The sequence below is a fragment of the Gekko japonicus genome, unplaced genomic scaffold, assembly GCF_001447785.1.
Source record: "Gekko japonicus isolate JY-2015 unplaced genomic scaffold, Gekko_japonicus_V1.1 scaffold4715, whole genome shotgun sequence".
Classification (NCBI taxonomy): Eukaryota; Metazoa; Chordata; class Lepidosauria; order Squamata; family Gekkonidae; genus Gekko; species Gekko japonicus.
In genome coordinates this window covers 38103-51980 of record NW_015162104.1, presented here as the reverse complement: position 1 = coordinate 51980, position 13878 = coordinate 38103, and the positions used below count along the sequence as shown (strand labels likewise).

The 13878-nt window shown below is 45.2% G+C and overlaps 1 protein-coding gene across 2 annotated transcripts in view; it reads left to right on the top strand.

The window, feature by feature from the left end:
• Nucleotides 1-1217: 1217 nt before the first annotated feature.
• Nucleotides 1218-13878, top strand: part of CLTB (clathrin light chain B) — a 22755-nt gene continuing 10094 nt past the window's right edge. The window contains exons 1-2 of one of the 2 annotated variants that reach the window (XM_015405658.1): nucleotides 1218-1620; nucleotides 5773-5819. In XM_015405658.1, the coding sequence (XP_015261144.1) occupies nucleotides 1440-1620; nucleotides 5773-5819 (228 nt within the window). In that variant the 5' untranslated portion in view covers nucleotides 1218-1439. The remainder of the gene's footprint in view (nucleotides 1621-5772; nucleotides 5820-13878) is intronic. The other variant, XM_015405659.1, reaches the window with a different exon arrangement.

Genomic DNA, 13878 nt, shown 5'->3' with positions numbered 1-13878 from the left:
AGAGTCTGCCGCTCTTAACCACGACACCAAATTGATGTCCCTTCTTCCTGCATGCCAAAGTCACAGTCATGCACCACATGATCAGGAACTGAGGAGAACCCACTTTCATTTCAGGATGGGGATCCCAGACCCAACCTGTGTCCTCCATAATTGGGGTATCCAGGGTTTCCAACAATGGATCAGGAAATTCTTGAAGATTTGGGGGTGGAGCCTGACTGCAGCACGAAATTAAAAGACGCCTGCTCCATAGTGATGGCAAAAGTAGACAGCATAATAAAAAGAGACATCACCCTGCCAACAAAAGTCCGCATGGTCAAAGTAATGGTATTCCCAGTAGTAATGTATGACTGCGAGAGTTGGACCATAAGGAAGGCCGAGCGCCGAAGAGTAGATGCTTTTGAATTATGGTGCTGGAGAAGACTCTTGAGAGTCCCTTGGACTGCAAGGAGATCAGATCAGTCAATCCTAAAAGACATCAACCCTGACTGTTCCCTGGAAGGCCAGATACTGAAGCTGAAGCTCAAATACTTTGGCCACCAAATGAGAAGGGAGCACTCACTGGAGAAGACCCTGATGCTGGGAAAGACTGAAGGTCAAAGAAGACCGGGACGGCAAAGGATGAGATGGTTAAGCAAGGAACATGAAATTAAGCAAACTCCGGAGCACGACAGAAGACAGGAGGGCCTGGTGTGATGTGATCCATGGGGTCGTGGAGTCTGACTTGACTGTGTGACTGAACAACAACAGACCTGTAGAGGGACCTCAGCAGAGCATAATGCCATAGGCATAGAATCTACCCTCCAAAGCAGCCATTTCATACAGGGGAACTGATCTATGTCATATAAAGATCAATTGTAATTCTGGGAGATCAGGCTCCACTCAGAGGTTGGCAACTCTAATGGCTTCCAGCTTTTTAAATTGTTCTGCCTAGTTCTTCCTTTAATATCAGTTTGATGTGCAGCAATTATTAGGTACACTGAGCCTCTCCTAAAGGGACGGGAGATTTTTCTCCAGGGTCCTGGTAACCCTATCCATAATTTGTGACTTGTCAGACTGTCCACACCCCTGTTCACACACACAGAAGGCCCCAAAGCCCAAGACTGGGTTTACACAACGTTTGCTGTGACGGTGGAAACGCCCCCTTGAGCTGATCCGATTTCAGGGGACACTCCTGAGTCTCCCGGTAGCCAGCTTCAAAGCAGTGCTGCCCTCGTGTGGCTCCAGAGAAGCCCCGCCGCTCGCTTGGTGATGTCACCGCCTCCCTTCCCTCGCACTGTCAGGCTCCTCCTGCAGCCGCCGCCGCCGCCGCAGTGACAGCTGAGCCCGGGCTTCCTTTCGCGGACTGCCCTGCTCGGCGGCGTGTACATTTGCAGGCAGGGAACGTCAGGGCTGCTCAGCGCCCATCCCCGGGAAGGAGGGCTTGGTGCAGGGAAACAAACATGGCTGATGATTTCGGTTTCTTCTCCTCCTCGGAGAGCGGAGCTGCCGAGGTCCCGGAGGAGGACCCAGCCGCTGCCTTCCTGGCTCAGCAAGAGAGCGAGATCGCGGGCATCGAGAACGACGAGGGCTTCAGCACGGCCGAAGGGGGCTTCGGAGACCCTCAGGCGACAGAGCAGCCAGGTGAGAGTGGGGAAGGCAGCATGCCCCTCCGCCGAGGGGAATCCTCCACGGGCCTACAAAGCAGACCAGCCGGCTGGCGTTGCCGTTGAATGGCAGGGGCAGCGCGGGCCTCCTCAAGCCCTGGGAGCCGGAAGCCGCTGCTCATTTTAGCAGGGAACCACTGAGATCTCCCGCTTTTTCTTGTCGGAGGAGCGCTTGGGGACACCCAAGCAAGGGTTCTACATGGGGGGGGGAGGGGAGGGGGGGGAGGCTGCAAACGCAACCTTTCCGGAGGTGGGAAGCGCAGAGGCTGTCTTTGCACTTGGAGCCTTACGCTGGCCAAGGCATCAGCTAGGATGGTGCTACTGCTATTTATAACTTAAATAGCACTTTCTACTGTCTGGATTGCGTTTGGGGAACATGCTGAGTCAGACCATTGGACTATCAAAGTCAGTTTTGTTTGCTCTGACTGGCTGGGGGCTGTCTGGTTGTAGTCTTTCCCATCAGCTGCTACTTTTAACTGGAGATTGACAATTGAACCTGGGACATCCTGTATGCCAAGGAGGTCCTCTGTCACTGAGCCATGATTCCCCACCCCCACCCCACAACTGAGGCTTAGAAAAAAAAGTCAAGAATTTTGTGGCAGAGAAGTGACTTGACCCATCTCTTCACTATAGTGGCTTTCTATCCTAAAGTCTTCATACCTGTAGCAAAGGCTGGCTGTGCTTTGAGGGTCTCATAAGAGACAAGCAGCCCTAGCCCTCCAAAGCAACTTCTACCTACCTGAGGAAAGGAAGCTTAGTGGGCCACACTTGTCTCTAGCAAATAGGCCAAGGGCAAGCCAGCTCAGCATGACCCATCAAAAGAGCTTGAATTCCTTCCTTGACTGCCGCAGGACTAGGTAGACAGGCTGCAGAAGGAAGGGTTTGGATTCTCTGTGGGTGTATTGTATGTGAGATAGACATCCCAAAGCTCTGCGTTGACTTTGGGAGGAGTCTCTGCAAATGTTGCCAGACCAGACACAGTCATTCTGGGTGTAGTCAGATACTCAAGGTGGGAGTTGTGTCAGGTTAAGGGAAAAAGCATCTGTAAGGAAGTGGCAGTAGGAAAGGAATATGCTCTTTAAGTATACAAGCAGCACATGGAATACTTTTCCTCCTTGACTTCCTTCCTTATCTCTGCTTGGGGTTGTCGATTCTTTTCAAATGCTCTGCTCGTGTGCCCTTGACATGTGTCTGGTTCTCATAAATATAGGAGAGGAAGCTCTTCTGACTACTTTATCACTATGCTGAGAAAAGCTTCACCTCTGCAGTTTCTCCGTGTTGTACTGTTCTTCAAGGCATGGGGGACAGCACAGCAAGGCAATTCTCGCTCAGGTGCGAAAGGACACCTGAAAGCACCATGCTTCCAAACAAGAAATTTGTTCTCTTTGGCCACGGTTATTTATGTATTTTAAATACTTGCATGCTCACCTCTGTCCTGATCATGGTGGCCATCAACAAAACATACACAGGAAACCCCCCCCCCCTTTAAAAACTAAATTAAAAAACAAAACACATTCTGTTGTTAGAACAACCAGCTACAGTCAATCTGATATAGTCACAAAACCCTCATACTTCTCCAAAGGACCTTCTAAATAATTCAGTTTTTGTAGCCTTGTCAAGAGAGCAAAAACCTGCCTTACTTCCTCCAGGAGGCTATTCCACAAAAGCAGGGCAGTAACTTGAAAAGCCCGAGTTACTGTTTCCAAATGCCTTGGGGGACTGACAGAGGCCGGCTGGTATTTCCAACCATGCTCTTGGTGAGCTGTCTGGAAGCTTTAACAAATTCAGTAATGTCCTTTCCTCATTACAGGCCAAAATGTGGCTATAGTAGATGTGGCTATAGTAGATTCCTTCTGGACTAGATGCCCTTAAGACAGTTTAGTTTAGTCTAGAACTGCACTGGAGGGTACTTCAAGGTCCCCTCCCCCCATGGGATAAGGATGTAGGTGGGGAAAACCTCTCCCATTATGTCAGGTCAAGGGCAGAACTTGATTCTTCTGGCCAATTTTTTTTTTAAAGTAGATTTATCTGTGTAAATCTTCTGAAATAAAGGGATTTCCTTCTGAAATAAAGGGATTAGCTATTATGTTCCACAGGGTACTACTGTTATGCAATCAGGAATTACAGCAACAGGCATTTAGCAACCCTAGGGAGAACTAAGACACATGCTATATGCCAGCAGCTAACTCTTCTTAGGGTGATCAGAACAGGGTTCATACAGAACATGGTTCTTGTGCCTTTAACAGGCGTTTTACAAGTGAGCAGTTTGGCATTTGCAACCTCTTCCTTCACTACAACATTTGGATGGGAATATTTATCAAGGGCATATTCTCAGTGGAGGTCATGTATTCCATCATCTGCCCACAGTGCTGTTCTGCAGTTTACACAGACAGTTCCTTCATAAAGTGATAAATGGGCACGAGTCAAACGTTAAAACAGAAACAGATTAAAACCAGTAGGTTTCAGTCTTCCTGAACATTCTCCCTCTAACCCTTAAATCACTTTAACTTTAAAAAACTTCAAGAAACACTTTGAATGAGAAGCTGTAAAAGTCTTAAGAAATCTGATATTTTTGCCTTTGGGTAGCTTCTTGCAAAAAAGTAATTGTTCCCATGCAATGGCATTGCTGTTTTTACCTACTGACACATTGCTATTCCAGCAGATGAATGTTATTTTATCTCTGAATTAACATGGGGAATACAAAAGCTTGTTATTTTGGTTAGTCCTGCTAATTAAAAATATTACTCTGCTTTCTTTTGTATCAGTATTATATCTCCTGTAAATCAGGATGTGTTGCTTGCATTTCTATCCATTGTAATTTAGGCTGTACTATTCCTTTTTAGCTGTAAGGAACCTTGAATACAGGAGGGGTTGGCTTCTGAGTAAACATACATAGCATCAGGTGGCTTATTAAGGTTACTAACTTTGTTTTCCCCTCCGCTCTACCTCTGCCCATGTGTTCATACTTTCCCTACTGCTTTTTCTTTCCACTTTGTGCATCGGGTGAACTAGGTCCTTGCGCACAAAAGCCCACGTCGATAATTCTTTCAGTACCTTCCTAACTTCTAAAAAGCTTAAGCATAATTACTGAAAAGTAAGTCCCATTGACCTTTGAGGGGATTTTGACAGGCATCAGGCTTCCAAGAACATTCCATTCAACTTTAATCTCTGTAGAGTTTCCTGTACACAGCGACTGGTTCCTTATCTAGAAGAATGAGTCACAGAGTGATAGACATACTATTACCAGGAAGGTTGTCCAAAAGAGGAAACTATAACCAGTGACTCGGCTACCAGGTTTTACTTTGGGGATGTTGGAAGATGAATGTGAGAATTAGAGATTCCTGCACACTCTGTCCCCAGTTACCCTCAATTTCTGCCTGTCGCTCTCAATTCTCCTGGAGCCTCCTTATATCTTCTTTCAACTCCCATGTCCTGCTGTTTCTTGTACATTCCATCCTGTTTCCCACACCACCAACGAAGAGGTGCTAACGAACAGAGCTGCCCCCCCCCCCCCGCCGCCCATAAGGCAAGAAGCCATTTCCTGAGTATAGTGTACCACACTTCAGGTCCAGCCTTATGCTGCCACCCACCATTGTCCAGAGAGCCAGCATGGTATAGTGGACAGTGTCAGACTAGGACTCAAATCACCACTCTGTCACGGAAGCTTGCTGGGAGACTTTGGGCCAGTCGCAATCTGTCAGCCTAGCCTACTCCACAGGGTTGTAATAATAAATAATAATTATTAATAATAATCTTATGGCATTGTGTGTAGAATATCCAGGAGATCCTAAGATTGTCTGGCAGCCAGAAGTTCAAGCACTTTTAGCGTTATGCACTATTCGGTGGTGAGACTTGTTTTTTTTAAGGCAAGAGATGTTTCAAAAGTGGTTTGCCATTGGTATTCCTCAGACACTGATACTCCTTGGAGGTTACCCTTCCAAATACTAGCCAAGGCCATCCCTGCTTAGGTTCTGAGATCTGACAGGGTTGTTATTGTGAGGGGAAAATAATTCAGTTTTTCCTGCCTCAGGGTTGTTATTGTGAGAAAATGGAGGAGGGGAGAGCCATTGGCGATATAAATGAATGCAATGCAAATAACTAACACTTTGTTCTTTTCCTTTCTCTGCAGTTGATTTTGAGAGCACAGGGGCCACTGTGAATGGAGATGTGTTTCAGGTGAGAATCTGTGCACTTGCTTTGGAAGGGAGTGATGCTTGGTCTTGATGGTTAGCAGTCACAGTGGGATTGAGATAGTGAACTGAAGTAGCTGGACTGAAAGTTCAGGAGACGATTCATTGAGATGTCCCGTGAAAGAGGAACACTAATATTGCACCTGTATCTTGACTAGCTGTAGCATCACCTTTCCCCTATAGCAGTTCCTTAAGGGCATCTTGTAATGGTTACAGCTTGGAGGGCAACGGGGTCATGGACAGAGGTTAAATTTTAAGGCAGGAAATTAATTGATTCTGTCAGGCTGGATAATCAATGGGGTAAACAGTTTGGTTTGGGGTACAAGGAGAATATGGTGGGTGAGTAGACTAAGAAATGGGGACTTTTATAGAGGAGAGAGCCACCTCTGTTGAGTACTGTAGTAAACAAAAGGATTTGTCTGGCATATTGTTTTAAAGTGATGCCCTCTGGGTGAAGGAAAATTACAGGGACCATACCTGTATCTCTGCATGGAGAGGATTCTCAAAGCTGGGAAACCGTCAGACAAATTGTGAAAAGGTTGCTCGGCCCTTCCCACTTTGCAATACTGACTGAGTCTCTTCATATGCAGGTGCAGCTCATGGGCACTGATGCTTTGTTAGGACTGAATCCAATGGTTTTACCTGGCAGAGTACCAATAGAGGGTGAGAAAGCTGTGGCTCGGTAGTCCAGTCGTTTTCCAAGGGCAGAGGTGACCAGCAGAGGCGGCAGAGCTTTTTTCTTTCTTTTGATAAATTAGATGAAGATGGCTATCCGTGGGTTCCTTCCTTTCCCTCCATCTGGGAGGAACATTGGCTGTGTAGCTCTGGGTAGCACTCTTGCCCCTTGCATTTTTTGAGAGGGCAAATCGGAGGCTTTGTGAAAGTAAGCAAGAGCTTGTTTACGTTTCATGTTTTTAGCTGTGACCCTAAGGAATTTACACTGTGGCAAACAGGGGTTCAGAGACACCTGATTATTGTAGATCAGATGCAGCTCCCTATTAATTGTACAGTCATTGCAAACTGGGATTTGCTACTCTTTAATGTGATGTTCTTGTAGTATTTCTCCCAATATTTACTTAGGGTCCATCACAGCTTTGTGGTTTGTAAGATTTTCTTAAGGGCTAAACCAGAGATGATGGGGGTGGGGGATCCACATATATGCATTATCTTTAGTCCTGTTTTTTACTCATTTTAATACATCCCCCCCCCCCCCAACCCAGGTAATAAACCAATCAAACTTGTCATTTTCAAGGGGGAGAGGGGAATGAGAAAATACCTGGACAAGCCAAGGTCAGCTGCCATCTAATTTTTTAAAAAAGGAATGAACTTCAAACTCCAAAGCTAATAAGAGACAAACTAATAATAGCCTGGAAATCATTGTCGTCGTCATCTGGCATTGTGTGTAAAATTATTTAATTATTTAATTCCGCCTATATCCCACCCTCCCCTGCCGAGGTGGGCTCAGGGAGGCTTACATAAAATTTCATAAAAAGTAAAGGTAAAGGTTCCCTTGCTTGAAAGCCAGTCAAATCCGACTCTAGGGTTGCGGTGCTCATCTCCATTTCAAAGCCGAAGAGCCAGCGCTGTCCGAAGACATTACCGTGGTCATGTGGCCGGCATGACTAAACACCAAGGTGCACGGAATGCTGTTACCTTCCCACTGAAGTGGTACCTATTTATCTACTTGCAATTTCTTGCTTTCAAACTGCTAGGTTGGCAGGAGCTGGAACTAGAGACGGGAGCTCACTCCGTCATGCGGTGCACTCGGATCTCGAACTGCGGAACTATCGACCTTCCACAACCTGCAGTTCAGCGTCTTAACCACTTGAGTCACCACATAGAAATACATTTAAAACCTGTTATGAGCAAATAAACATAAAACAGCATTCATTTAAAATATGCCTAACACACTGGAACATAAGTTGATAAAAACGAGAGCAAGTTATTTAAAAACAGCTTAGGTAACTGTATATTCTGATGATGTTTATGCCAGCTCAGATCACCCAATTTATTATGTGGCGGCAAAGGTGGTAAACCAGAGTACAGGCTGGAGATGATGATGGTGAAGCCAGGGCACAGGGACACTCCTCGGTGTATAATGCGGCGCCTTAATCGAAAGCCTGGTGGAAGAGCTCCATCTTCCAGGCCCTGCAGAACTGTAAAAAGTCCTGCAGGGCCCTGATCTCTTCTGGGAGCTTGTTCCACCAGTATGCAGTCGCCACTGAGAAGGCCCTGGTTGTTGTCAGCCTGGCATCCTTTGGGCCTGGGATTGTCTGGCAGCCAGATGTTCTAGCTCTTTATATTTATGCACCATTAGGTGGTGAGCTAGACTTGTTTTTAGGGCCGAGAGAACTCTGAAAGAGCTGTGACTGACCCAAGGTCACCCAGCTGGCTTCATGTGGAGGAATGGGGAATCGAACTTGGCTCTCCAGATTAGAGTCCGTCTCTCTGAACCACTACACCACGCTGGCTCTCTTTGAACGACAAAGATAATAAAAGGCAAACCAATAGTACCCTGGAAAGGCCTGAACTAACCTAAACTCAATAATTAAAATAAAACCTGCAGGCAGCTGCAGCATTCTCCCACCCAGCACTCTCACCCCTGGGAATAATGAGGGAGAATACAAAAGAAGCTGTCAGAGTTTAAACGGATAAATCTTCTTGGTCTTCTGAAAGTTCCAGATAGTCAGAAAACTGAAAAAAGAGATAAAATAAATAAAACTACAGAACTGCTAGAAACATCGCACCATTTCCCTTTCATCATCATCATCATCATCATCATTAATTGAATTTCTGAATCATCCCATCCCTGAGTACAACCTGGGTGATTTACAATAGATTAAAACATACAAAAATACAGTTTAAAATAAACAATTAAACCTAATAGGGAGTGAGGCAAGGGAACTGGCTATCCGCCGATAGTAATCCCCCATGAAGGCAGTCCAAATGCAATGAGAAAAACAAAATAAAAAGAAGCATCTAAAATAAACTTATAAAGAACAGAAAACAAGATAACAGGCACAAACAGAAACTGAAAATTAGATAAATAAAACCCCTTGATGCAGAGCACAGCTTGAAAGCCTCAGCCAGACTAGCACCAGAAACCTGATCCTCATATATTTGCCCTCATGTTTTATGTGGGATGGGAGGCCTGCTGCTGCAAAGATCCCTTAGTGGAACTAAAGCTTTCTCCCTCCCCTCACTTTAGCATGCAGCACTCAGTGGATTTGCGTGTAACTCTTTCAGGCCACCACTGACACTGGAGAGGAGCCAGGCTGAAAGAAAAGAGCTGAAAAGACAGAGGCAGGGTGTCACCCCCCCCCCTTACCCACATGCTCCATTTTTATTATAAAATTGATCCACACAGTGCCTCTTGAGTGCTGAGCCGGTGGACATGTGTATTAGTACATATGAGTCTTTCTGTTATGTCTAGTTTTGCTTTTAAAGTGCAACTACACATTATGGGAAGTTTTGTCATTATTTTTCCAGACTGTTTTTTTTTTTAATAGACTATAGCCATTCAGACTGCAATTTCAAAAGGAAAAGGGGTGTGTGCGTTTGTGTGCAGAGGAGCTATTTAACTCTTTCCTTACTGCCCCCTCCCTTTGCCCTGACCTGGATAGCCCAGGCCAGCCCAATCTGTCAGATCTTGGAAGCTAAGCAGGGTCAGCCCTGGCAAGTGCTTGGATGGGAGACCTCCAAGGAATGCCAGGGTTGTGATGCAGAGACAGGCAATGGCAAACCACCTCTGAAACATTAAAAACAAGTCTAGCTTGCCACCTAATAGTGCATGATGCTAAAGGAGCTAGAACTTCTGGCTGCCAGACAATCTTAGGCTCTCCTGGCTATTCTGTTCACAATGCCATACGATAATTATCCCCCTCCCTCCTTGGTTTTGCTTCTGCTAGACAAAATGTAGAGATGTTTTATAAATTTTTCCCAACAGAAGTAAAAGCTCCTTGGGGATGGCATTTTTATGGGGTGCAGGAAGAAATATAGCCCCCTTTCCAGTTGATCTTTTTAAAACTGCAGGCTCCCCCCACTACAGTTTATATCTCTATATAAAAGAAGTCTTTTCCAACACCAGCTCCCTAAGATCTTTAAACTGGAGTTGTCAAGGCCTGAGTTGTCAAGGCCCTCTGGTGTTCAAAGCAAGTGCTCTGCCCCTAAGTAATTACTCCTCCCTAGTTCTGAGTCTTCCATATGACGCCTTTACCCTCCCTCCCATTTCTGGTAACACCAGCCCACAGCCATATAGCACCATTGCAGGTTTGTACTTCGGTAGTTGTTTGCAAGGAGAAGTGTAACATGCACTGTCCCTTTTGGTGCCGTTCCTTCATATCTTCTCCCTTGCTGTGGTATTTACCTGGTTTACAGTTTCATAATCCCACTGGAGATGGGTAGACTTAATTAGATTAGGGGATTGGGTGTGAGAGTGGAGTGTAATCCAATCTCTCTGAAGAACAGCGCAAGCACTTATGCACGCCTGCTTGTTTTTCTGATTCAAATGGCCTGGGAGTCTGACAGCTCAGCCCAGTGAGGCAACCCCTCCCTTCTGGCTTACCTCCAGTCTTATCAAATCCTGATAACAGCTTCTCTGAGCCATATATTTTCCTAGCCAGAGAGCGGGCCCATATGTCAATGGTCAGGTTAAACTTTCTGCCCACTTGGAAAGGATGTTTGAGGCGGGCTGAGAAAAGGGAGTGGAATTACTTTGTGGTAATAGGGATGTCATCCAAGCTGTTGCAACTAGATAGCTGAGTGCATCTATGCTACTCACCTGTTGTAACTTGACTGTGGTAGAAATTATTCCAGGTGCACTTTGGGACAGCCTACTTCTGAAGACTGCAAGGGGGGTTGCCTTAGTACTCAGTTACTGGAGAGGATGGAGGAATGACTGGGCAAATTTCACGAGGACAATTGCACTGAGGAAGGCTGTAATAATTCTTCTTTAAGAGCCTAAGACGGGAGGAGAGGAACGCTATGGAGGCTCCTGCACAAAGCTGTGGTTTCAGGAGAAGGAAGTGATCCCCCCCCAATGAGTCCAGTTTGGTGTTGCCTTCCACTGCACACCAGAATTTGTAAGCTCTCAGGGAACAGATGAAATGGTCTTGAGGGTTGGGTGCCACCCTCTGTGCCATTCCTACTCTTCATGTAGTTATTAGTCAGGTGTCGCATTTCACTCTAGGGAGATAGTTTGCTCTTGTTTGTTTACCTCACTGCCTCTTACAGAAAGGTAGAAGAGGCCAAATCTACCCCATGATGAAATTATCTCCTGGTTGCATCCTGGTAACAACAGAAGTTGCAATAAGTGCAAACCAAGTGGAGAGACCACAGGAATGTAAACTTTTTTAAAATTCCAAGAACTCCAAAAGGGTAGCCCACCGTGTATTGTAGCAAAGCAAATTGAAAAATCAATCATATTTAAGACTAAGCAAGCATATTCCAGGATGTGTTTCTGAGTTGGAGTTCACTTTATCACATGCATATAGGATGGAAAATCTTTGAGCTCTGACTCATGAAAGCTTATACTGGAATAAACTTGATTAGTCTTAAAGGTGTTACTTGATTTCTGTTTCACTTTGAAAAAAGCTTTCTAAGTTGGTAAGACAGCATGAAAGGTGAAGAACAGTACATTGTCACTCTGCATGATTCTGTCATCCCAGCCTCCTTTAGTGCCAAGACCCTTCCAGTTTCCTCTTCCCTTTCTATACCCAGGCCATTGGATAAATAGTAAAAGAAACACAGGGAAGATTTTGTTAGGGTTGTTAACCCTATGACAACCGATCTCCAGAAAACAGAGATCAGTTCCCCTGGAGAATGCAGCTGCTTTGGTGGACTTTATGGCACTATGCTGTGCCGAGGTCCCTCTCATTTCTGAACCCCAGCCTCCACCCACAGGTCTCCAGGTGTTTCCCAACCAATAGTTGGCAGCCCTAGCTTTTGTGGAAGCCCTCCAGAAGTCTTTTATTAACTATAGAGTTGGTGATGAGTTCCTATTTCTTTGTCCCTTATGATCTGGGGAGGGTTTTAAAATGTAGTAATTTATGCTTCTTTTAGTCAATCCTAAAAGAAATCAACCCTGACTGTTCCCTGGAAGGCCAGATAATGAAACTGAAGCTCAAATACTTTGGCCACCAAATGAGAAGGGAGCACTCACTGGAGAAGACCCTGATGCTGGGAGATTGAAGGTCAAAGAAGACGGGGACGGCAAAGGATGAGATGGTTAGATAGTGTCATAGATGCAAGGAACATGAAGTTGAGCCAACTTCAGAGGATGGCGGAAGACAGGAAGGTGGCGGCCTGCTGGCGTGATCTGGTCCATGGGGTCGCAAAGAGTCGGACTCGACTGTGCGACTGAACAACAACAAATTTATGCTTCAGCATTGGGCCCCACTCTTGGTGTTTCAAAACTGCTAAGTCAGAACTGAAAAAACTGAAAATTTGTGCAGTTTTCCTAGAAGGGGATATTTGAAATATGCCTGGCTTGAAATTATGGATATTAAGTTTGTCTCATGACAGTAGCTAGCACTCTGGTGAAGAGCAAGACGAATTACATATATAACAGAATGGAGAGATATGGTAATTCCCACCAGTCTCAGATTGGACAAGGGAGGATTTTAATTTGCTAGCAAGAAATATGATTTTAAAAATGGAATGGATTACATTTTCAGCAAAGGTTACAGAAACTCCTCCTTCGGACATTTCCATTTTTTTAATTGTAGGGTTACCAGCCCCAGGTCCCAGCAGGGGTTTCTCTGCTTTGGGAGGCTTCATTTTGCCGCCGGCAACCTGGCCGGTGGGGTAAACCCCACTCCCAAACAGGGACGTCATCATCGCACGATGTCCCTGACATGATTACAGTACTCCCTAGTGATGTCATTATGCTGGGGATGTTGCACAGTGATGCTCTGGTTTTGGGGCAAACTCTATGGTTTTGAAGGCAAAAAAACCATAGAGGTTTGCCCCAAACCAGAGTGTTGTGCACGATGACATCACTCATATGCCCCTCAAATCCCCCTGCTATGACGGCAAGGGGACCTGGCCACCCTTTTTGACTGGGGGGATGGGTTTTTTTCACTGACACCCAGAAATTAATATAAGCTGTGTTTCCTAACTGTAGACTTGTAATTTTTAGTCAAGGAAAGGGTGAGCACATACTTGCTTTAACACATGTGCTCCTGCAGCTGTTTAAAAAGAGGATAAGCAGTATGAGGCTAACACCCACTTCATTTAAGAAGCTTCTCTTTTTAGATTTTATTTTTATTTGAAGGTTGTAAGCTCCCCCCTTTCAGCACTAGGGCTCTAGTCTTCCTTGTTCACTGCTGTTTCATTCATTCATGCAGAAAGGACCCCTTACATTTGCATAGTATTAATGGCACTGTTCTATAGCTCTCAAGAGGAAGCAGCTTTTGTTGCCAATCAAAAATGATCACATGCACATGGGGTTTTTTTGCATGGCAGAACAAGACTTAGCTTGAACTTCATAAAACAGTTGTGCTTTGAGAACAGTGGTTATTCTGCTTTAGAAACCTAGTGGTGAGTTTGTAAGCACCTTCCAGGACTGCTAACACAGCCAGTCTGTTCAGCATTTGTGAAGAGTACTAAGACTGTACTGTATAAGGGAATGTGACCCGTGACGATAGCATACCAGAGGGGGCTGGGGGTTTACATTAAGAGGTAACTATTTACCCAGGCCAGTATGAGTTAACAGTGTTAAATAATTAACTCCTGTAAATGCAGGTACCATCACTTCTGGGAAATAGTAAAATAACCAAACAACTTCAAAATACCATAGGCATTAATTATATCCATTTACTTAGTTGCATTAAGATATGTATTTTACGGCTAGAATTGCTTTGTCTGTTGCATTGTGCTCTCCTTATTAAGGCTTTATTTCATGGGTAGGCTACAAAAACAGATTGTGCAATAAAATTGGAGGAGGAGGAGATTGGATTTATACCCCGCCCTTCACTCGGAGTCTCAGAGCGGCTTACAAACTCCTTTCCCTTCCCCTCCCCACAACAGACACCCTGTGAGGTGGG